This window comes from Lethenteron reissneri, chromosome 40 (assembly GCF_015708825.2).
Source record: "Lethenteron reissneri isolate LAM-NWPU_2019-01 chromosome 40, ASM1570882v1, whole genome shotgun sequence".
Classification (NCBI taxonomy): domain Eukaryota; kingdom Metazoa; phylum Chordata; class Hyperoartia; order Petromyzontiformes; family Petromyzontidae; genus Lethenteron; species Lethenteron reissneri.
The window spans coordinates 11,552,451-11,574,345 of NC_083818.1; the positions used below are offsets into that span (position 1 = coordinate 11,552,451).

At 51.8% G+C, this 21,895-nt stretch overlaps 1 protein-coding gene across 4 annotated transcripts in view; it reads left to right on the plus strand.

Annotated features, from left to right (window-relative positions):
• The window catches only part of ACOT7 (acyl-CoA thioesterase 7), an 89,588-nt gene that overhangs the window by 49,415 nt on the left and 18,278 nt on the right, over positions 1 to 21,895 (plus strand). For all 4 annotated transcript variants that reach the window (XM_061568199.1, XM_061568198.1, XM_061568200.1 and 1 more), the window contains one exon: positions 13,600 to 13,716. In XM_061568199.1, coding sequence (XP_061424183.1) covers positions 13,600 to 13,716 — 117 coding nt within the window. The remainder of the gene's footprint in view (positions 1 to 13,599; positions 13,717 to 21,895) is intronic.

The following is a 21,895-nucleotide window of genomic DNA, read 5'->3' on the forward strand; positions in this document are numbered from 1 at the left end:
ACGCGCGCACGCCGTGCCACCTTGAGCTGGAACAACCCCTCCCTGTACTCGTAACGAGGTCGCTCATCATCACGACAATTTGATTTGTTCGGCTTGTCGGTTGGTGGAGGGATTCGTGACATAAATTTGATCATTATGCAGCGGCCTCACTCGAAAAAAATCTATATTATGAATCGTAAATCACAAATGTTGACCGTCATTACAGGAATAATTTGTTTCCGCTCACAGTCCGGGTTTAAATATTTTGTTAGGAATAAAAATCCATTCGGCTCGTGAAGGACACTGCAGAGTATATTGTGTTGTTTTCTTTATTCAATTAGAATTTCATCTCGTTGCTGGCCTTTGGCGAGACCTTTAGGAGTCCTCTCCCAAAGGCCTCAACGATAAAACACGTCTCGCCTCGCATGATCGTATTGACGAAAACTATTTCCGGGAACACTTCATTTGGGTGAATTTTGTTTTGTGAACATGTTTTATTTACCGGCCCATGCTTGTTGAGTCGAGACGCATTGCGAATATCAACTGCACGTTGGCCCAGAAACCTACAAGCGTATCACCTGCAAGCTAAGCAGATTTGAGCCTGGATAGTGCTCGGACCTGCGATCGTAATGGACAATGCATTGTTTCACGCTCGGCGGCTAAGTGGTTGGTGCCACGTAAGGTCCAGCAAAACACGTTACTGTACTGGACTTCTATGCTCCCACGTCTATTCTCGCCAGCCTTCCCCATCCCGCACAGACCAGCGTGGTGAAACATTGTCAAACAGCAACCCTCATTGATGTATGTAAGTTGAACTTCTTTCGCACCATACGTAGCCAACCGTGGTAATCGGAGGAGCGGATTATGACCAACACGGCATGGGGAATCCCTCGTGCAGGAGCGGACTGACAAATGCCTGTGCATGCACGTGTTGAGTTGCACGTGCCGACACTCGATCGTTCTTCATCCAGGCGTGAATATCCCCGCGTTGGTATTTCTATCTGAGCGCCGGTGTGCAATGGTGATGACGCTAATGGTGATCGCTTATTTGCTCAGCAAACTCGTCAAGTGTGGACAATATAATTGTGCATTGGCCTTGTGGATTACGAGCATGAAATAATGAAGAGACTGGGAAGGAGCTGTTTAACTAGCCCAAGCGACCTACGGGCCCTCCGGAGCAGCTTCCATTTGAAGCAGCTTTTGTTTCAGCGACAAACTCCGGAACAATTTCGACTTCCGTGAGTCCCATCGGCAGGGTGCGGCCTGTTCAGCAAATGCAGCCGGGTTGCCTGATGTTATCGGTGAAAGCTGTGCCCAAAACTTTGTGGGCGCCATTGAGCACGGTTCAGAAAATGTTGTTCTAAACGGTCGTTTAATTCTCTGCTCAATCGTGAGCAAGGACATGACCCACCAACCCCTTGGGAGCAAGGCCAGCTGTGCCCAAATCCTAATTCCTGTGCTTGTATGAGACGTTGCCTCTTTGATCGTCCCCTCCACCGGTGCGATGTTTGGATGGCTTGCTTTTATCATAGAAAATGGTCTTCGTCGTCGGCAAAATAAAATACATTTTTGGGTCCTCCATAATGCAGAGCTTTCGAGGACCAATCATGATGTAGAGCGGCGTTCGTTGGGAGTGGGAAAACCGTGGCTTCTTAGAGTTTTGGCTTCTCCCCGAGTGACTCTGAGCATCGAATTTCAGCCTGGAGGCCCGCGACAGAGGGAGGCTTTCGCCGGACATACAAAATACGAGGGAGAGACATCATCAGCGAAACTCTGCTGCTCCAGACGCAGTTATCTAGCTTGACCACCTGAATGTAAGATTGTAGTCATTGTCTCTGCATCTACATCAGCCGTACGAAAGTATAAGAAGCTGAGCGACACGCTTTGAGACCCCGAAGACGAACCGGGAAGGCCCAGGCCAGGGGCCAACTCGGGACGAATCGCCGTGAGACGATCCTTCGCTGGGCTCCGAGCTCCATGCAAAACACCGACAAATTAAACGATAAGCTAGATTTATTTTACTAGGTAAGGCCCACTGAGCGATATAGCTCGTTATCATAAGTGACAAACGAAGTGGCTTATCATATGGAAATTTATAGCAGCCAAATACTCTAAAACGCATGTTCATTCTAAATGTTGAGGGAAAAACCGGAGGACCTGGAGAAAACTACACGTGGCCACCGGGAGAACGTGCAAACTCCAAATATACAGGGCATCATCAGGGCCGGGATTGAACCCACGACCTCCTGTATACCAGGCGAGATGGTTAACATCTCGCCACCGTGGCTCCAATTAATTGGGGCTTCTGTAAAATCCGACGCCGCCCGTCGTCGCAGGGTCAGGGCGAGCGCCGTTGTCCGCGTCCTTCTCGCGCGCGCTCGTCGCAAATCATCAGTGCCGCCATCACAGCGAGGTCAATATTGACCTCCTCCGAAAGTAAATACCGGCTTGATTGAAGCGTGAGCCCGAACTCTCGATTGAGCCTTGAGCCCGTTCACAAACAATCAGGAACCCGGATGTGGGCCATGCGGTGGGGGGTGTGAGGGGGTGGGAGGGGGAAGTTCTCTGGGGGCAAACTCATTCTTGGCGGCGTGAGCGAGCACCCCTCCATTTGATGACCGGAATTTGGTCGAGATGTCGTATACACAGCGGGCGAGTAATCGGTTCCAAGGCCAGGCCAAGCGTGGAGGAACACAAATTTGGAAGATTTCGGTCAAATAATTCATTGGGCTGAGGGTGGGGAAATAAGGCCGGACAAATAGCTGTTGTTGTTTGTCAATTTAAAATATATTTCGTCGTGAAAGCTCGACATTGCGTTCCGATGTCGAATTTGTCTTTTGAGCGTGCCTGTCAACGCGAGAGGCTTGGGGTAGATTGCAGCCACTCGCAGGAACGCCGGCGGTGAGAGACGGAGGAGGTGAACCTGTCGCCAGCGACTCATAAACATCGCTTCAACAGCTCTTCATCCTCGTGCCTGCGTATCTTACCCGACCAGCCGGTTCCTTCCACGCGTTCGCCCATTTGCCGTTCGTCCATCAGTCCATTAATTCATAGACGCGCTGATTTAAATTGCGTTGGTTACGCCGTGTTAGCCGCTGTCCCCGCAGCACTCGCGGGCGCTGGCTTGAGCGCGGCGCTCGCACAAGCTGCTGATAACAACCCGTGGTGGCGGCGGCATTGTTCCGCGCAGGGCCAGATAGTATGCACCGTGCTGCTGAGAGCGAGACAGGAGGGAGGACTATGTGGGTTTGGAGAACGTACGCAACTAAGAGCCGTCGTGTTGACCGTGAAGCGAAGTGAGCGAATGGACTTGTGGCAGGGTGTGTCCCGAGAAGGGGGACAATGGCTGTGGTCGAGGCTAGCGATGGAGTGGGAGCTAAAGGACGGAACGTGCCCTGTGGAGAACTTGCGTCGTGCGGAGATAGTATTGTTGAGATTTGTATTGTTTCGGAAAGGTTGTTAGTTCTGGTCCAAATTGAAGGTTAACTTATCCCACCACCACCACCGCCATCACCATCACCAGTATCGATGTCGCCATGATTCCAGGGTTGATAAAAAAAAAAATTCGCATAATTCTGGTCATGAGACCTGACCTAGGAACCCAGAGTTGCGTAGCGATGGTTACTATTTTATGTTTTACTAAGTTGTCTAAATAATGTGTCTCCTCTTCACTGCCTGCCTGTCTCTCAGTCTTGTTCTGCCTCGATTGTTCCATTATCTTAGCAGTAACAATTATTTATATAACATGCATAAATCGACAAAGATAAAAATTATTGCTCGCACAATTTAACCCTCATCGTAAACGTAAGGATTGAGAATTTTCGAGCAGTTGTTTGGTAAATAGTCCCTGAGTCAGAGCAGAAAATGGTGCCGATTGATTTATACGGCAAATAAGAGGAAGACCTAACAGAGAATGGCTTGCCGGCCACATAAGAGGTTGGTGTCAGAAAGATGTGGCCACTACTTAAGCATATTGGCACAAGGCAGAGGAAACAAACAAGGACATGTGGAGTAGACATCTACGGGCTATCTGCCCATGAATCGTGGTGGTGGTGGTGATAATGAAATCAGAGTGAAATGTCTAACCCCACTCATTTGAAATGCATGTCACACACTTCACTGCTTTTGGCTTCATGAAGGAATTGGAACCGCCAATGTTGTGCCAACTCTCAAGTGGTACCGAGGAGTGAAATCTGTGGTTCATGGACCATGAGCTAGCGTGTATGATTAGCGAGCAGTAGTAAAGTGAAACGTTGCAAACGTATTGCAGGGCAGAAGCGTGCGCGCCCAACCAACTGCTGTGAAATCAGACGAGTGGCCTGCGCGATTGTAAATATCATCGGAGGCGTTACGACACGGTCGAAATATCAAAGAAAAAGAAACGACAACTGTAGAAGAGCTCTCGAGGCAGCGAAGGCAAATTATTTATGAAACAAGCCAAGTGTAAAATTGCGCGGAGGCTCACAAAAGCACAAGACAAACATAAAAAACGAGATTTAAATGTTTTATAAAGGACCTTATGGAACGCAATGAGTTTGGACCGTCCAATTTCTGGCTCACCTTCGGGGGGGGACGGGGGGGCGGATATCAACAATGTCCTGGTAAACAATGGCATTGTTGCATCAATGCTGTGTTTGCAATTCCTCGCCTGCCATGCTTGCACTTTCGAAAGTATCAACCCGGCACTCTTTGCTTTTCAAAATGTCAGGAATTAGAATCCAATGTTGTTTGGATCTTTTTTTGTTGTTGATAGCCTTTCCCAGAAACGTAGACTTATCCATATAGCTCGAGTGGCTTTTATTTGTTGTTAGTGATTATTATTGTGTATCTATTGTTGTCGTCTTATACCTGCTTTATGTAATCTCACTTAATCTGACACCCTATGTTAGAGGAGTGAGAAAATACAGAACTTAATCTTTTCGGTTTTGCACTTCAAAGGAACGGGAAACGGGAAACGGGAAAGATGCTGTGTGTTTCGCACATGTGCTAGTGCACATGCGTGGGTGGCTAGAGTCGTTGGGGGAGCGGTGGTGTAGTGGTCAGCCAACAGCGAGCATTCGTGGCAAATATCTGAACCAATCTTGGGTTTCCGCTAGGTCGACTTAGCCAGTTGGGTAACGATCAACACTGGGGAGACAAAGGCGGCCAATCGTGGAGCGCTCGCCACCCCGTCGATTCGTTTGCCATGCCATCCTTTTCGGTGCTCGCTAACAGTGTTTGCCCCCAACGGCCTATTAAAAACGCTTCACGAGAGACGTGTGTGTGTGTATGGAGCGGTAGTGTAGCGGTTAGCGCGCTGCGATATGTACACCATCGACCCGAATTCGATTCCCGCTCACGACCAACACCAGTGACGATTATTTGAACCGGTCCTGGGCCTCCCCTAGCTCGACTCGGCCTCAAATGAGTACCGGGTGTGGTGTGTAAACATCGCCACTTAGGAGACAAAGGCGGTGGGGCGTGGTGCTGGCCGCCCACCCCCTCGTGTGCCGTACCAGCCTTCATAATTGCTCGTTAACAGCACTTACCCAAACAGTCTGTTCAGGCTATATGGGGATACGGGGATGTGTGTCTTTGTGGGTGTAGTGCTGGCCACCCACCCCCATGGTTGCTGTGCCGGCCTTCATAGGTGCTTGCTAACACCACTTGCCCCAACAGACTATGAAAGGCTATATGTGGATATTTGTCTTTATATATTTATGGTGTCACATGGCATGTTTGTACAACTCTTAACCCACCCATGAGATTGTTTTGTTAGGATACAATGGTGCAAGTCCTTTTGTATTGCATCTCTGTGGAGGTAATAATTAAATCGGTGACCCTTTTCACCTGCCACCAGTCTTGGTGATCCTTGACATGACTAACCCCGTTTGAGCAAGACCCAGCACATGCATTATTTGGCATCAAAGGATTACAAAGTCATGAATAATGAATCTCATGTACCCCCTTTATCAGAAGAACCCGTTAAGAGACTTTGGCGTGCGTTTGAAAAATCGGATCAACTTAACCTTCACCGAATCAAATATATGGTCTGTCTTGTGCATCACACAAGGCGCAGTGACCAGTTTCGGGCATAATTCTTGTTTTGATGCCTTCCCCAAAGACAGTATTTTTGGCAGGGCTAGGCCGAGTCAAAAGTATCCAGATGCGCCACCGGTCTCTGTCTAATTCAACCACGATATGCCAAGGTGGCGGAGATGTTATCTCCCTCGCCTAGTATGCAGGAGGTCGTGGGTTCGATCCCGACCCTGACGCCTGTTGTATATTTGTAGTTTGCACGTTCTCCCCGTGGTCGCACGCATTTTTTCCAGGTTTTTCGTTTTTTCCCCTCCACATTTAGAAACGTGCGTTTAGAGTGTTCGACTACTATAAATGTCGACATGGATAAGCCGCTTCATTGCGCTATCATCTGTGGCCAGGCCACTTCTGCAAAATAGCTTTATAGCTCCGTGGGCCTCCTGACCTTGTAAAATAAAAGACGAAACATTTAAAATAGTTAAGATCTTTTGAATAAGCCAACGCTCACCATGCATAGATACATAGTGACATGCACAGTGGGTTTTAAAACGTAAAAAGGTAGATAAAGGTGTCGCCCTGCAATTTCCTGCCTATGCCTCTGCTGGCATAAGAGCCTCTGCTGTGGAGAGCGCCTCGCTCGAGCCAGTTTTTGGCCTCCTCTTCCACGCTGGCCCAGACGTAATGCACGGAGGTTGAGAGTACACCCACACTGTGCCCCACGACAAGCGACCGGCTCGCTGGCCATGGTGAACCCATCCATCTGTGTGCCGTAGGGTGGACAGAGCCGTAGGGTGGACAGAGCCGTAGGGTGGACAGAGCCGTAGGGTGGACAGAGCCGTAGGGTGGACAGAGCCGTAGGGTGGACAGAGCCGTAGGGTGGACAGAGCCGTAGGGTGGACAGAGCCGTAGGGTGGACAGAGCCGTAGGGTGGACAGAGCCGTAGGGTGGACAGAGCCGTAGGGTGGACAGAGCCGTAGGGTGGACAGAGCCGCAGGATCGTAAATACTCTCCACGTGGTGTTGGAGATCGTTTCATTGTGAATATCAACGGTAGTCTTTGGAGAGATTGGTGAAGAATGTGGAATGTCCGCTGCTAAACCAACGCCATTCTCTTGTTGGTTGAACAAAAAGTCACCGCTTGGGACTTTTTGCTTTTGACAGTTATGGAGATCCATGATCGAGGTTTTTTTTGGGTTAGATCTCTTAAATATATACATTTGTCATTAAAACCCACCACCACCCGACTCAGCCAACTAGTAAGGGTTGTCACATAAACAGAACGTGGCCAATTCGTCACTAGTACAGCAACACCAGTGTGTTGGAGAGCCAAGCCACAACATTTACAATCTGAGAACGACGTTTTGCCAGTAATTACAACTAGCTTCATCAGACGACAACCAGATTTGTGGAGAAGTTCACCTGTTTCGTTCCTTATATGCAGGCGTAGATGTGTTGACCACGCTTCTGCGCAAAGTGGGGGGGGGGATTACTGAGTCAACGTACATTATGCATGCGCATTATGCGAGCCCTATGATCTTGTCCTTCCTGTGTCGGATGGCGGCAGGTTTTAACGACACATTTATATATGTACGCGATCCAACCCAAAAAAACCTCTATTATGGATGATGTTGGTCGCGAAAGCCATTCGTGTTAAACAGTTATGGTGAGTGATACTTAATGTATCGCAGCAGTGTGATGCGTGCCGACTCTTTCGAAATGAAACAGATTGGTTGTGCTTTGGGCCTCTCTCGTTTTATGTAGAGCAATGCAATCTTCATTACAGCGCAGCACTGTCGATCACGTAATCATTTACGAGGGTGCTCATTGCCGAGATGCCAGCTAATGTGAAACAGACACGCGTCTGAGAAGCAGAGCTGACAAATGCAATGCGATTATGATTTCAGCTCATCTATCAATAAGGAACCACCGGCACTGTTAACTTAATAATAACCTTTCGTTTTACGCGTGTAAAAAATACATAGCGTGCCCGTCGTTCGTGCACAATCGTTGGGGGAAGCGCAGAACGAGCTGGAAGGCAGCAAGCCAGGCTTTGATGAGCCGGCGCTACCGACAAATACCCGTTCCACCGACTGCCGTGCGCCTGGGTGTCTTACATGGGCAAATAAAGACAAAGACCCCTGCCTCCCCCGTATAGCCTGAACAGACCGGTGAGGCAAGTGCTGTTAGCGAGCACCTATGAAGGCTGGAACGGCACACGAGGGGGTGGGTGGCCAGCATCACGCCCGGTCGCCTTTGTCTCTCCAGTGGCGATGCTTACAACGCACCGCACCGGGTAACATTTGAGGCTGAGTCGACCTAGTTGAAAGCCCAGGATCAGTTCAGATAATCGTCACCGGTGTTAGTGGCCGTGAGAGAGGGTATCGACCTCAGGTCCGCCGGGTTCGTAGCGCAGCACGCTAAACTGCTCTGCAAAGACAAAGATCCCCCATATAGCCTTAACTGACTGTAATGAAAGTGCTGAAGCGAGCACCTATGAAGGCCGGAACGGTACACGAGGGGGTGGGTGGCCAGCACCACGCCCGACCGCCTTTGTCTCCTCAGTGGCGATGTTTACACACCGCACCAGGTACTCATTTGAGGCTGAGTCGACCTAGGGGAAGCCCGGGACCGGTTCAGATAATCGTCACTAGTGTTGGCCGTGAGCGGGAATTGAACCCGTGAGCGGGAATTGAACCCAGGTTCGCACGCAAAACTGCTCTGCACGCACGTACGCACGCACACATGTGCACGCGCACGTATGTACGCACGTGCGAAGCGCCCATTTCTGGCGGCCATAGCGGCGCTCTTTATCGCCCCTTCCCTCCTGGCATTTCCACTGCGACCCTATTCTGTCACATTGCATTTTAAGGGGTTGTGTTTTTTTTGCTTTGCTACGATTTAAGAGGGGGCGGGTGTGGGGGGGGAAATAAATAAACAATTGTTGTTTCTCCTTGCCCTGTTTGCTTTATGAGCCCATGCTGTTTGTAGCCATTTCCTACGGCGAAATTTCGGGCTGTGCCATGAAGCACGGGAGGGAGCTCCGTCTCCGTGTATATATATAGCGCTTAACTCTCGCCTGGCTTCACAGTCCGCACTCTGATGCATACGGTTGCAACCGGGGCTTAATTTCCTCATGGAATATTTTTCATTTGCCGTCTAATTATCAAATTTAGAGACGGTGACGCCGGCGACGCAATGGCCTGCCCTTGCCGGCGATGTCAGGGGGGATCTCTAGCGTCCGCTGTGAAGCATGTGTAGCGTGCAATATCATCGTGTAGTATCGCCGTGTAGTAACGTCGCGGTTATGACGCACCGCCCAAGTATATAAATCGGGGTGGGGGGGGGGGGGGTGCGGCCGCCGGATTGGAGCCGTTGAAGCCTGCGTGGCGACAAGCGTGGAGCGGCGCCACCGCTGGGCCCCGTCAACCGGCCTGCGGTCACGCCGTGCTCGCATGGCCCAGTCCCACACGCAGGTGTGGCCGTGGGCTCGTTCCACGTGGCATTTCCCTGAAGCGTTCGCACGCTGCCACAGGGTGGCCGGTGAAGGCCCCGTCACTTCGGTCGCGAGAGGCAACAACCGCCGTGTACAGGCGCCAGAGCGCGTGCCCGCTGGGGGGGGGGGGGGGGGGGGGGGGTGCAGCGTGGAGATCTCTAGGCGGTCAGGGGGCGGCAGCACGGCAAAAGTGGGTTTGTGAATCCACCTGTGCCCACTTGGGAGGGTTGTGTGTGTCTGGTTATTTGGGTTTCATGCCAACTCCCAAACATCCCAATCCTGGACCGGCCTTGGAGATAAGTAAATACATAGATACACATTTCTCGAGTTAAATAATTGCATCATTAGTGTTTGCCTGCAGCCAATTTGTACAAAACTCTATAACCATGCACGTGTAGCTATCCATTGCCCGCTCTTCCTTGCTACAGACAAATGGGATGTCTATTTCTGCTTTGCAGCATCGTTATAATTTCACAACTCCTGACTGTGGCAAGTCCTTCAAAGGCACATCTCCTAAGATAGCGAAGCGATACCCATCAGCCGAAGCAAGCAGACACAAGATGCTCATAACAGTCTGAGGGACAGCAAGCAGCTATTCTCCGTGGGTCAGTCGATGATGTAACACATACGTACAGCAAGCCAGGCGTCCGCAAACACCTCACCAGCGATAGCCAGATCCTGGTGGCGCATCTCTAAGTAGCAACATCCACCGAGATGCTACAATCTCTCGGAGGACATCTCTCGAGGTGGCTGCAGAGACAGCGAGCGATGATCCTTGGCACCGGCTGCTGTTCCCCCCGCAGCCTTCGGAGTTGTGCACCGACCTCGGTATCGTTCGGCACATCTGGAAGTGGGGGGAGGGGTGTTGGGGGAGGGGAGCATGTGGAGGGGAGGGGCATCACCCCGGTCCTTGTTTAACCGACGAAGAGTCCTCTGTGGACTAATTAATTGTGGCCACGGCACATCCGTCGAAGTAATTGGGGGGTGTCTCATTATCATTCCGTGCGGTCCACGTGGCTCGTGCCAGCGGAAAGGTTGCCCGTGATGAATGCTGGAGGTGTTTGACCTGGCAGGGTTGCGCGCGGTGCATTGTGAGTGTTCGTCAGCTTCATGTGAGTGTTCGTCAGGTTCGTGTGAGTGTTCGTCAGCTTTGTGGAAGGGAATGGGGGGGGTCAGGCTTCGTGCTGCTGATATCTATCAGGGCCCCGGTTCAGATGCTGTGCGAGGTTATTGCCATGATGCTTGAGGCTTTGCGGCGCAAACAACCAGTGTTGATACGCCTGAATGATTGTTAAATATATAGGTGTTAGCAACCAAACTATTCTTTTCAATCCTTTGTTGATGAAATAATTTTAATTGGTTGTGGCTTTTTTCAATTGAATTTCTACAATTTTAATTAACTGCTGCTATTTCTAAAGTGCTCGACATCTACAGATTAAAGTAAAAGCAGCACATAACTTAATTTTTAATTTCTATAAAAACAAACTCGCTGTGGTCAACTCTGCGGTGAAGAGTGGACAGCGTAGAACCCAACGGTCGCTCGGCCAGCCCTGGTGACGGCCCTCTGTTAGCGGTTTGTTCCCAAGGTCGCTTCGCTCGTGTCCCCGATAGCACGACCGTGGGAACCTCGTGATGGAGCGGCGATGAGCGAGGGCGATCGGACGTGAGCGGCCCACGTACCTCGGGGAGGGGCAGGGAGAGGCGGGGGAGGGAGGGCAGAAGGCGGGAGGCCACCGCCGAAGATCGCGCGTGTAGCGTCGCGCACAGCCGAGCGGTGTCACGTGCGCCACCAGGTGACGTCCGATCGGCAGGGTTGAGGCTGCTTCGGACTTGGACGGGCATCTGTCCTGGGTATGCCGGGTGTTGTAGGCTGACGCTGTGAGGTTTGAGTGGTCCTTTTTGTTACTTATCTACCCAGTTGCTGAACACAGGTCTGCGGTGATCCGTGAGCAGCACCTGGCTGAACACGGGGGCTCGGTGCCGCCGTGGACGACTGAGCTCACCGCTCGCTCGTGTTCTGTTCCCGAGCGATTATCGACGCTCGACCGCAGGGCGAGGCGAGCCGGAACGTCCGGCTGGAGATGGGTCACGGTCCTCAACAGGCCCAGACGGGCGGTTTTGAATAGGGTCCTCTATGCTGGAGTGAATCCGAATCAAAATATGTATTTATGTTGGAGGAATCCAATGAGCTATAAAGATTTTTTTGTTACAGGTCTCCAGTAGGGGCGGCTAAGAACGTTACAACAACAAACACATTACAATAACACGACAGCGGTGCAAAGTACAGGAAAGGCAAACAAAGAAAGACCAGCGAGGGATGTCAGAGCCCTTGCTCGCACACAGACACAACGAAACACAAGCGAGCAGTGGGAGCGTCTTGATTCCCGTGCCAATTCGATGGACGGTCGCAGAGCGATTTGTGATGGATGCCATGGTGATAATGGTCAAAGGCAAGCTTTTCATGGCCACCGTGTGATTGATGACGCGTGCGTGCGTGCGCCTGCGTGCGTGCGTGCGCCTGCGTGTGCGGTCGTGCACGCTTCTGTACCGCTGTACTTGCGCGCGCGTGTGTGTGTGTGTGCAGGGCATGTGTAATTATTAATTAACGGTGGTTAGCACCCTGACACGAACCTGACGAACCGAGTTCGTTTCCTGCTCACAGCCAACATTGGTCACGATTATCTGAACTGGTTCTGGGCCTCCCCTAGGTATACTCAGCCTTAATTGAGTACCTGGTACGGTGTGTAAACATCATCTTTGGGGACACAAAGGCTCCCTGGTGTGGTGCTGCCCACTGAGCCCTTTGTGTCCCGTGGCAGAATTAATAGGTACTCCCTAACAGCACCGCCGGTCTATTGAAGCCGAAATGGCGATCTTTGCCTTGGTTATTTAATGGCATATGTCGTGTGTGGAGAGCGGTGGCGCAGCGGTTAGCACGTTGCACCATGAAAGCCGGCGATCCAATTTTGATTCCCAGCCACGGCTAACGTCAGTTGCACGTGATAGCTGAACCTGTCCTGTGCTTCCCCTGGGAGACAATTCTGTGTTAGCAACGGAGAGACAAAGACGGCCGGAGGTGGTGTTTGCCAGACCACCTTCCCTTTGGGTGCCATTTCTAATTCCGTAGGTGCTCGCTTGACAGCGTTTGCCCCAACAGTCTGCTTGGACTATACCAGCGGGCCTTTGTCTTTTTTACGTGTGCATACGAGTGAACGCGTGAATGTGTGGCCCGCATTGGGTTCATTACAGTGGGTGCCTTCCGTCATCCTCCACCCACTCGCGTCACTCAGGCCACCTTCAATTGGCACCGGCTGTCACCTCCGAGTCCCACGCTTCACAGGGAATATAAACCCCTTAATACCTGTGGATTTCAGGTAATGTGGATTTTTTTAATACCACTTAAATTTTGTCTCGGATATGAAATGCATGAAGATAACGCCCTGAGGCACCGTGCACGTGAGCGTGAGGATTATCTGAACCGGTCGTGGGCCTCCCCTTGTTCGGCTCAGCCTCAAATGAGTACCTGGTGCGGTGCGTCAAACATCAGCACTGGGGAGACAAAAGTTCTGACTGTTCATTGTTTACACAGCTAAAAGTAGCGTGCGCTTTCCCACTGAATTTGGCACAGCTGCTGATTGCGAGAGAGCCATCGCAGCACTGAGATTGTTCACACTTTTCCTGTAATCTGCGCCATTTGGTGCCAGGTAGATGCTGGCTTAAACGTCTGGCCGCCACGCGGCACGGCGCTCCGTGCGTTGTCCTGGGCGTGACGTTAAACTGCATCCGGTGATGGTGTCACCAGAAATCACTTCAGCCACCACGACCCCCAACCCTAAATTCGCCGGGGCTTCTCAGAACGCTTTATTTCCCATCTCATCCCAACCGTGTGAAAGGGGCACCCCCAGTGGCAGCTGGCTCTGTGTGGTCACTCAGAAACTGCCTCACGACCAGGTATTGTCTGCCAGTAGGGGGGGGGGGCGATGACTCCAATCTCCCACTGTCTGCCTTGTGTCTCTTTCTGATGTCTCCACCATCTCCGTTATGTCTCATGATATCTGTTATGTTTCCCTTACATACCCCCCTGCCCCCGTCGTCGTGGCTGTGACGCAGGTGTGACAATGAAGCTCATGGACGAGGTGGCCGGCATCGTCGCGGCGCGTCACTGCCAGACCAACATCGTCACGGCATCCGTGGACGCCATCAACTTCCACCGCAAGCTGCGACTCGGTGAGACCCGGCACGGCGTCGCACCGGCTTCCCTGCCTCTCGCTCTGCTGTTGGGATGCACAATTAACAAAAACTACATTTCTACATCGGTGTCCTCAGTGTTATCTGAGAACCGAGCCGACCGTCATTCCGTGCGGCTGTCTGCTGAGCGCAACGTGCCAGCCCCCGACTTCCTTTGGCTTCCTCGCGCGATTACGGTCGTGACGCTTTCCCTTTGCCTCTGTGTTCCTCCCTCCCAAAGCAATATCCTTGCTCTCCCTCCCCCACCCAGCCTCTTGTGTAGAGGATAGAAAGAAAATCCTCCCCAGACTTGACCGTGTAATTAAATGGCCCCCACCTGAAGACGGCAATACCCATGGAGAAAATACGTATAACCTCCCCCTTCCCGGCGGCAAGCCGCTTATGCGATCGATGCGATGAACGGCAGTGCTAAATTCAAACTCGGTTCCGTGAAGGCCGAACGGCCAGACGGGAAGAAATATTTTCCAATTTCTTCCACGGTAAAAGTCCGTTGTCTGGGCAGGTTTATGAGTCCCTGTATCCTGATTTATGAGAAGCTCAGCTGCCTTCTTTTAGTTTGTTATGCAACAAAATGTAGACTGCAGAGCAGAATGAGATGGATTTTTTTGTGAGCGTCCATGGGGGGAGAGGTGGTAACGCTGCGGTTCGCACGCTGTGGCGTGTGTTATATTCGCACTCTACCGTGGGCCTCGCCGGGGTCGACTCGGCCATAAATTATTATCACTTAGTGTGATGTGTGAATAAAAGCACTCGGAAAATAAAGGTGGCCGGGCGGGGTTCCAGCCGTGTCGGCCTTGCTGGCTAAGAGAACTTGCCCCAACAAGTCCACTCGACGAAACGGGGAATATATGTGTCTTCGCCTAATCGGTGCTCACGACCAGCCCTCGCCCACCTATTTGCTTCACCATTTGATTGTTTGTGAGCAGCGTCGTCATTTCAGATGCGAATCTTAGGGTTAGGCCTCGCCTGGGTGGAACTCCACGTGAAATCAGCACCTGGTGCCAAGGTGTGCGTAACTCCTGATGGCAACACCCACCACCACCTCGCGGCCCGATCTCGTCCTCAACAGGCGCTCGCTCACACCTCTTGCCGCTCCCCTCCCCCCCCCCCAACGACTCGCCGCCGCACGTGCATCCACACGACGAGCGCGGTAGGAGGCCGTCGCCTCGTTGTTTGTCGCTGCGTCGTCGTCGTCTCTCGGACGACTCGACCCAGTGGGGGGGGGGGGGGGGGGTCCCGCCACCTCCTTCTCCGTCCGGTCCCCGCCACCGCCACTTCCACGTCGTGCCCACCGGTTCCCCCGCTCGTGCCTCCTGAGCCCCGTTCAACCTCCACCCGCCAAGCCGTCGAGTCGGCGATGATAGCGGCCGTGGCGGCACCCGTTGCCGTTTGTCTACTTAATTGGCCGTTCGTGCCACCCGAGAGAGAGGAGCGAGCCTGGTTGTTGGAAAAAGCAATTTGTAATGGCTGCCGCGCGACCGTGTGTGTGTGATTTGCTGCGCGAACGTGTGTGTGTAACTTGCCGTGTGTGTGACTTGCCGTGTGTGTGTGTGTGACTTGCCGTGTGTGTGTGTGTGACTTGCCATGTGTGTGTGTGTGACTTGCCGTGTGTGTGTGACTTTACGTGTGTGTGATTGTGTGTGTGTGTGACTTGCCGTGTGTGTGTGACTATGTGTGAGACTTGTGTGTGTGTGAGACTTGTGTGTGTGAGACTGTGTGTGTCTGTGTGTGTGTGTGTGTGACTTGCCGTGTGTGTGTGACTTTCTGTGTGTGTGTGTGACTTGCCGTCTGTGTGTGTCACTTGCCGTGAGTAGGAGGCCCCACGCCGCTATTTGTTGAATAATGCACACGTTGCCCTCAACTCATAAATACAAATGTGTGGCGGCTGCTACTGCAGCGGCGTCTGTAAACGCGGCCCTCTTTGCATCCAAATTGAAAGGCGCTATGTTTAGCGACGGATATCATTATTGCCCGAGAGCACGTCCGCCGAGGAGACGGAGCGATGGGTCTCCCCATCGTGTCCCTAGAGCGGCAAGGGGGGTGGAGTGAAAGTGAGCAGAGTTATCACAGCAGCGGCCCTCAACACTCAGTGGGTTCCAGTGTTGTTTTCCAGTTTTTCGCTTGGCAAATCATCGCGGTCTGATGCATATGGACAGCTTGTGCAACACAGACTGACGTTAGATGAAGATTCCTTCGTGATAAAGATTGCCAAGCAGGCGGTCAGGGCAGGTACTGTGCACTATGGGAGCACCCTAATGGAATGAAAATCAGCGTAGTGCACGAGTGAGTGGTTTGGCCAGAGCTTCACCTTTTTCTCCCCAGTGATGATGTTTTACACACCGCACCAGGTACAGTACTCGTTTAAGGATGAGTCGGGGAGCCGCAGAAGCCCTTCAGATATTCGTCTCCAATGTGGGCCATGAGCGGGAATTGAACTCGGGTCACCGGGTTCGTTGTGCAGTGAGCTAGACACTCCACTGCTGCACTCAAGCGTGTCCACACTCCTACAAAGACAAAGATCTCCCGTGTAACCTTTAACAGACTGTTTGGGAAACTGCTGTTAGCGAGTAGCACCTGCAGTCTGGAATGGCACACAAAAGGGGTGGATTACCAGCACCACGCCCGACCGCCTTTGTTTCTCCAGTAGTGATGCTTACGCACCGCACCGGGCACTCTTTTTTAGGCTGAATCGACCTAGTAGGAGGGCCTGGACCAGTTCACTGGTGTTGGCCGTGAGCAGGAATCGAACCCGGATAACCGGATTCGTAGAGCAGCGCGCTGTTCGCTGCGCGACTGCTCCCCACACACTCGCGCAACACACTCATGCACACAAAGATAAGACAAAGATCCCCCGTATAGCCTTAACAGACTGTAGGGGCAAGTGCTGTTAGCGAGCACCTATGAAGGCCGGAACGGTACACGAAGGGGTGGGTGGCCAGCACCACGCCCGACCGCCTTTGTCTCCCCAGTGGCGATGTTTACACACCGCACCAGGTACTCATTTAAGGCTGAGTCGACCTAGGGGAGGCCCAGGACCGGTTCAGATAATCGTCACTGGTGTTGGCCGTGAGCGGGAATCGAACCCGGGTCGCCAGGTTCATAGCGCAGCGCGCTAACCGCTACACTATCGCACACACACACTCACGCACACACACACACTCACGCACACACACACTCACGCACATACACACTCGCGCACACACTCACGCACACACACACACTCACACACACACTCACGCACACACTCACGCACACACACACTCACACACACACTTGCACACACTCACGCACACACACACTCACTCACACACACTCGCACACACACTCACGCACACACACACTCACACACACACTCACACACACACTCACACACACACTCGCACACTCACGCACACACACTCACTCGGCGGTTTTGGAATTCCAGCTGGGATTAAAGCAACCTCGGGAGCCCCCCCCCCCCCGCTTCAGCAGGGATTAAACGATCTGGATTGAAGCCCCAGTGTGTTCACTTCTAGGTTAAGCAGGAGGGGGATGTTTGCATCACCCACACTGACATCCGGATTAATGGCAGCGCATAAGGCCTTGAAGATAATGGTGAGCGCATTGAAGACCAGGTGCTTCTATTTGTGTGTGTGTACACCGCGTGGATAAAACATCAAGAAGCTAAGCATTTGTATGCGGTGTTGCACGTTTGGCTGAATGACCGTACTTCACCACACTGGTCAATGCGGGTTGGTGACGGCATGGGCAGCATCGACATGGGAAGTTAGGATGGTACAATTACTACCTCTGGTATCGTTCGTGCCCCTATCGTCCTTTGACGTTGTGCGTAGAGTGGGTGTGTGCGTAGCATTGTGGTTAATGCTGCACTGCGTTACAAACCTGGAAATAAGAACATGATTCCTGCAGCGGCCCGGGCTTTCCCTAAGTCGACTCGGCCTCAAATGAGTACCTGGCGCGGTGTGTAAACATCGCCACTCGGGAGACAAAGGCGGCCGGGCGTGGTGCTAACCACCCACCCCCTCGCGTCCCGTGCCGGCTTTCCTAGGTACCACTCGCCCCAACACTCTGTTGAGGCTACACGGGGGACCTGTACGTGCGTGTAATTGTACCGGTGATTAATTGTGCGGTGTCGTCTAATCCGTGAGCAGCTTTCGGAGTATCCAGTAAGCAGTCGATGAGCTTATCTCGTTTCCACAATCCATCTCGCCTGCCCTATACACACACCGGCACTCATTTCACGGCCTCAGCTGCCACGGCTGATCGTAAATCGCTACAGCGGTACATTTTTTTTTCTTATGCTCGAATGATTTTGCACTCGAACAAAATTGCCACCCTTTTTAAAGCCACTCTGCTCTAATGAGAGCGCACGCTTTTACGCAGCAAGGTGTGGCCAAGTCATCAATTGCGTCCATATATTTTGCGCCCGTACAATTCCCGTTTTAATAGGTAGCATGGAATTATGTTTACAACCAAATGTCTTCGTCAGTGCGTCTCGGAAGCCTCACAGGGGGCCGAGTTTGGGGTTTGCGCTTCGATGGGAGAGTGCCGTGCGTTTATGGGCGTGCGCTCAGAGATGGCCAGGAGTTCGTGGCCACACAGCGATGGGATCTCAAACCTATTTGCGTTTATCTTTTGTTTACATCGTGGTTTGCCGAACACAGCCCCAGCGTGTTACGCAGCCGCCGGCGGCGCTAATAGGCGTACAATAGATAAGAGTTGATACCCCTGTTGGGTTTAAGCAGGAGTTGTAATAACTTGGGAAAAGAGACGTCGGTAGGGAAGCCGCTTTGAGTGTTACCCTCCTCATATGTGTGGGTTTTCTCCGGGTGACCCATCAATGCCATCGGACATCTAGTGTATGATCATCACGGCATGTGTCTTTTTGTCATTCCCAGGACCTTCGATAATTCAAATATCTTCTACGACAGCTGTCTTGCCGATACCCAATGTCCCGGTAAATCGGTTTAGCAGCTGATAAGATAAGATCAGTGTCATGAAAATAAAGCCACTTTGTATTCCTTCACAAGAAAGCGACACAGTGTGAGGTCGGTGTTCCAGTGGCGTAAGGGTCTTGTAACCGCATCAGACCACTGAGCCAGCGAGTTCCAAGAGCGCGATTTGGAATGAGGGTTCCTCCCGTTTCGCCCTTGGGATGAGTCCGGGTCCTCAAACGTAGCGAGTTGGTGGTTTCTCAGCCCCGCTCGCCAATCAGTGTGCGCAAGAGTTTACGCGAGATGTGGGTTAAGATGGGCTAGTCCTGTTGGAACGTAATTTGAACGAAAAAAATTTAAAATAATAAGTAATATCACAAAAGGTGAAGGTGCAGCCCTGCAATTGCTTGCTCACGCCACTGCTCGTAGAAGGGCCTCCACTAGAGGGAGCTCTAGAGGGAGCTCTAGAGAGCCCCCTCTATAGAGGGTATTTGGCCTACTGTTCCACACGTTTTGGACAGCTTGTTAACAGTAAAAGTAACAACGAAGATGTGGGGGTGGGGGTAATCTGTGGTGCATTCTTATAACGCCTGGGCAGGTTATTATTCGAGGTGTTGGTCACTCAGAATTCATCATCAGCCACAGTCAACCCACTGCTGAATGATTGCCTCGCTAAGCTGCTGCCAGCGCATCTCATGATCCCGCGATATTGATAATCCGCCTCTCACCTGCACGCAAACCCACTCGCGATTAAACCCCAACGTATGATTTACGTTGGTCGCCTGATTCCTGAGATGGGATTTCTCTCCGGGTCCTCCGGTTTTCCCCTCCACATTTAGAACCAACATCGCGCGTTTAGAGTATTTGACTACTGCTATGAATGTCCACACGATGGTGATAAGCCACTTCGTTGAGCTGTCATTTGTGATGGGCAGGTGCGCTTCTGAAAAAGAGCCATACAATTCCGCGGGCCTTGCCTGGTAAAAAAAAAATTAGAATTTTAGTTTTTAAGACTAAAACGTAACTATGCCGGGAAACGGCGAGGCTCGGCAGCGGAGGAGGAGTTACGGCGGAGGATGAGGCACGACGCGGCGCCATCGACGGGGGGGCCCACTGGGGGCCCACTGGGGTGGGGGCTGCAAGCCGGCGCTCCTATAAATAGCGGCAGGCGCCGCGCCAGAATTTGCGGCCGTGTCAGAGGTACGAAAATGGGAAACCCCCCGCGCACCTCCCCCCCCCCCCGCATCAGCTGCTGACGGTAGCAAAGGGCAAATGAGTTTTATATTGAAGGCGAAAAACAAGCGAATGCATTTTTTTTTTAGCGCTCGCCCACTCAGAAGCGACGGCGAAAGTTTTCTTCGCACATCGTGGCGGGGGCGGGGGGCGGCGGTGGGGGGGAGTGGGGGGTGCAGGGTGGGTGGTGTTGATACGATGCAGCGAGGACAGTCAGCAGACACAGGGTCCCCCCCCCCCCCCACTTTTTCCAATTAATTCCATTCTCCGCGCTTATTTGCAGCTCCGCTCGTGTCCGCGAATCCGAGGTGTCGATGCGGCCTTTATTTAGAGGCACGTGGGAGCCCATCGAGAGCTGCCCGCGGCTGCCAGAGCCTCACAGACGCCACGGCGCCAAGGGGAGCGTGCACAGTGACAACGCTTCAACTTTGGGAGCAGATTCTTGAAAAAAAATTCTATGCTTAGCCATCGATGTAAATGCTTTGAAAATATATTAATGCAAGCAAATACTGGTGGTGTAGCAGTGACCCCCAAGAAGTATGTTAAATTTAAAAGGTTACATTTGCAGGCCGTTGCAATTAAATAATTGCCTATTATCCTTTAATGCAATGAGCGGTTTACTTGTTTAATGCTTCAGGTTATTGCCTGTTTCCTGAATAGGGGCTTTCCCTGCACATTTTGTTTTTTATCACTGATTTTGGTTATAGCTGTGTTCTCATTTGTTATGGCCTCGAAAGAGATTGCGTTCAATCGCTGGATGCCTCGCTTACAAAAGCAATCCATCTCAAAAGGCCCACACTCCTGGCTATAAACAAACAAAAGCCTTGGAATATCCAGTTTCGAAGAAGAAGCAACTCATGAAAATCTGTTGACTATTCATGCGTGTAAAAAAAACAATGAAACGCTGAGGTTTTTTTTTCGGCATAAAAATTGGCTTGGAAATTAGCTTTTTTCAAGGTTTAACAAAAACATTTTATCCCACTAAGTCGCAGGGCCCAGGATTATGAGAGTGGCAGCGTTTGATTTTAAAAGCCACCGCTGCTGCCAATTAGCCAACCATCGAGCTGTCGGCGGCGGAGGGGCATCATTCCGCTGGCGCTGCGTTGGGCACGTTCAGGAGCTGGCACCGCGCCCACCACTCCCTCCGTGGGCGCCGCCGCAACCGCCGATAAATTAAAGAGGTGATTCTAGATTTGAAGCTTTCGTGACTGCAGGAATCCATACTCTTTGGTTCTTTCGGTAAAGTCACGTAGGTATAAAATTAGTAGATCACGACGTTTCGATCGCAACACAAGCGACCGCCAGATCTAATGTGCTACAAAAATTATTCATCATTTCCTCAGCGATCTTGAAAATGAAACAGTGACATGTGTGACCAATGTACTTGGGTGGCAGATGATATTCTTGAGTAACCGACGTTTTATTGGACAATATCGTACATGACGGATCTCACTCAAACAAAGAATTACATCATCGTGCAAAATCTTGTCAGATTTCGGTGTAAAAAAAACCTTAAAAACGCAACATCGTTGCCCATCGCCATCGCAGGCGGTGACTAAACGCCGTCTCAGTCATCCCACATCCCACGTTCGCGCGGCAGCCTCCGCCGTTTACCGCAATCGCGCCGTTTCAACTATGGACTCCGCTAAACCCTCGTCGGAGGAAAGCGTTAATTAAGACCCGGCGGGCGAGCCGCTGATTAAGAGAGCTCTTCAGGAGCAATCGCTAAAGATTGCATGCGGCCCGGATCATGAATCCTCCTTCTGAATCGATGGATTGGACCGTGGGGGTGGGGGGGGGGCGGGTGGGGGTAGAGCAATGACCGCTCAAACTCATCACGGCGGCTACCGCCGTGCCGATCGATGACGCTCGTGTCAGCCCCCCGTGAAGATCCAGCTCTTCCTCGCCAGCTCCCGCTGGCCTATTTCGGGGTTGTATTTAACCGAGGGTTTAAATTTAGAGCTCGCGTCGATATTGAAGCAAGCGTACGC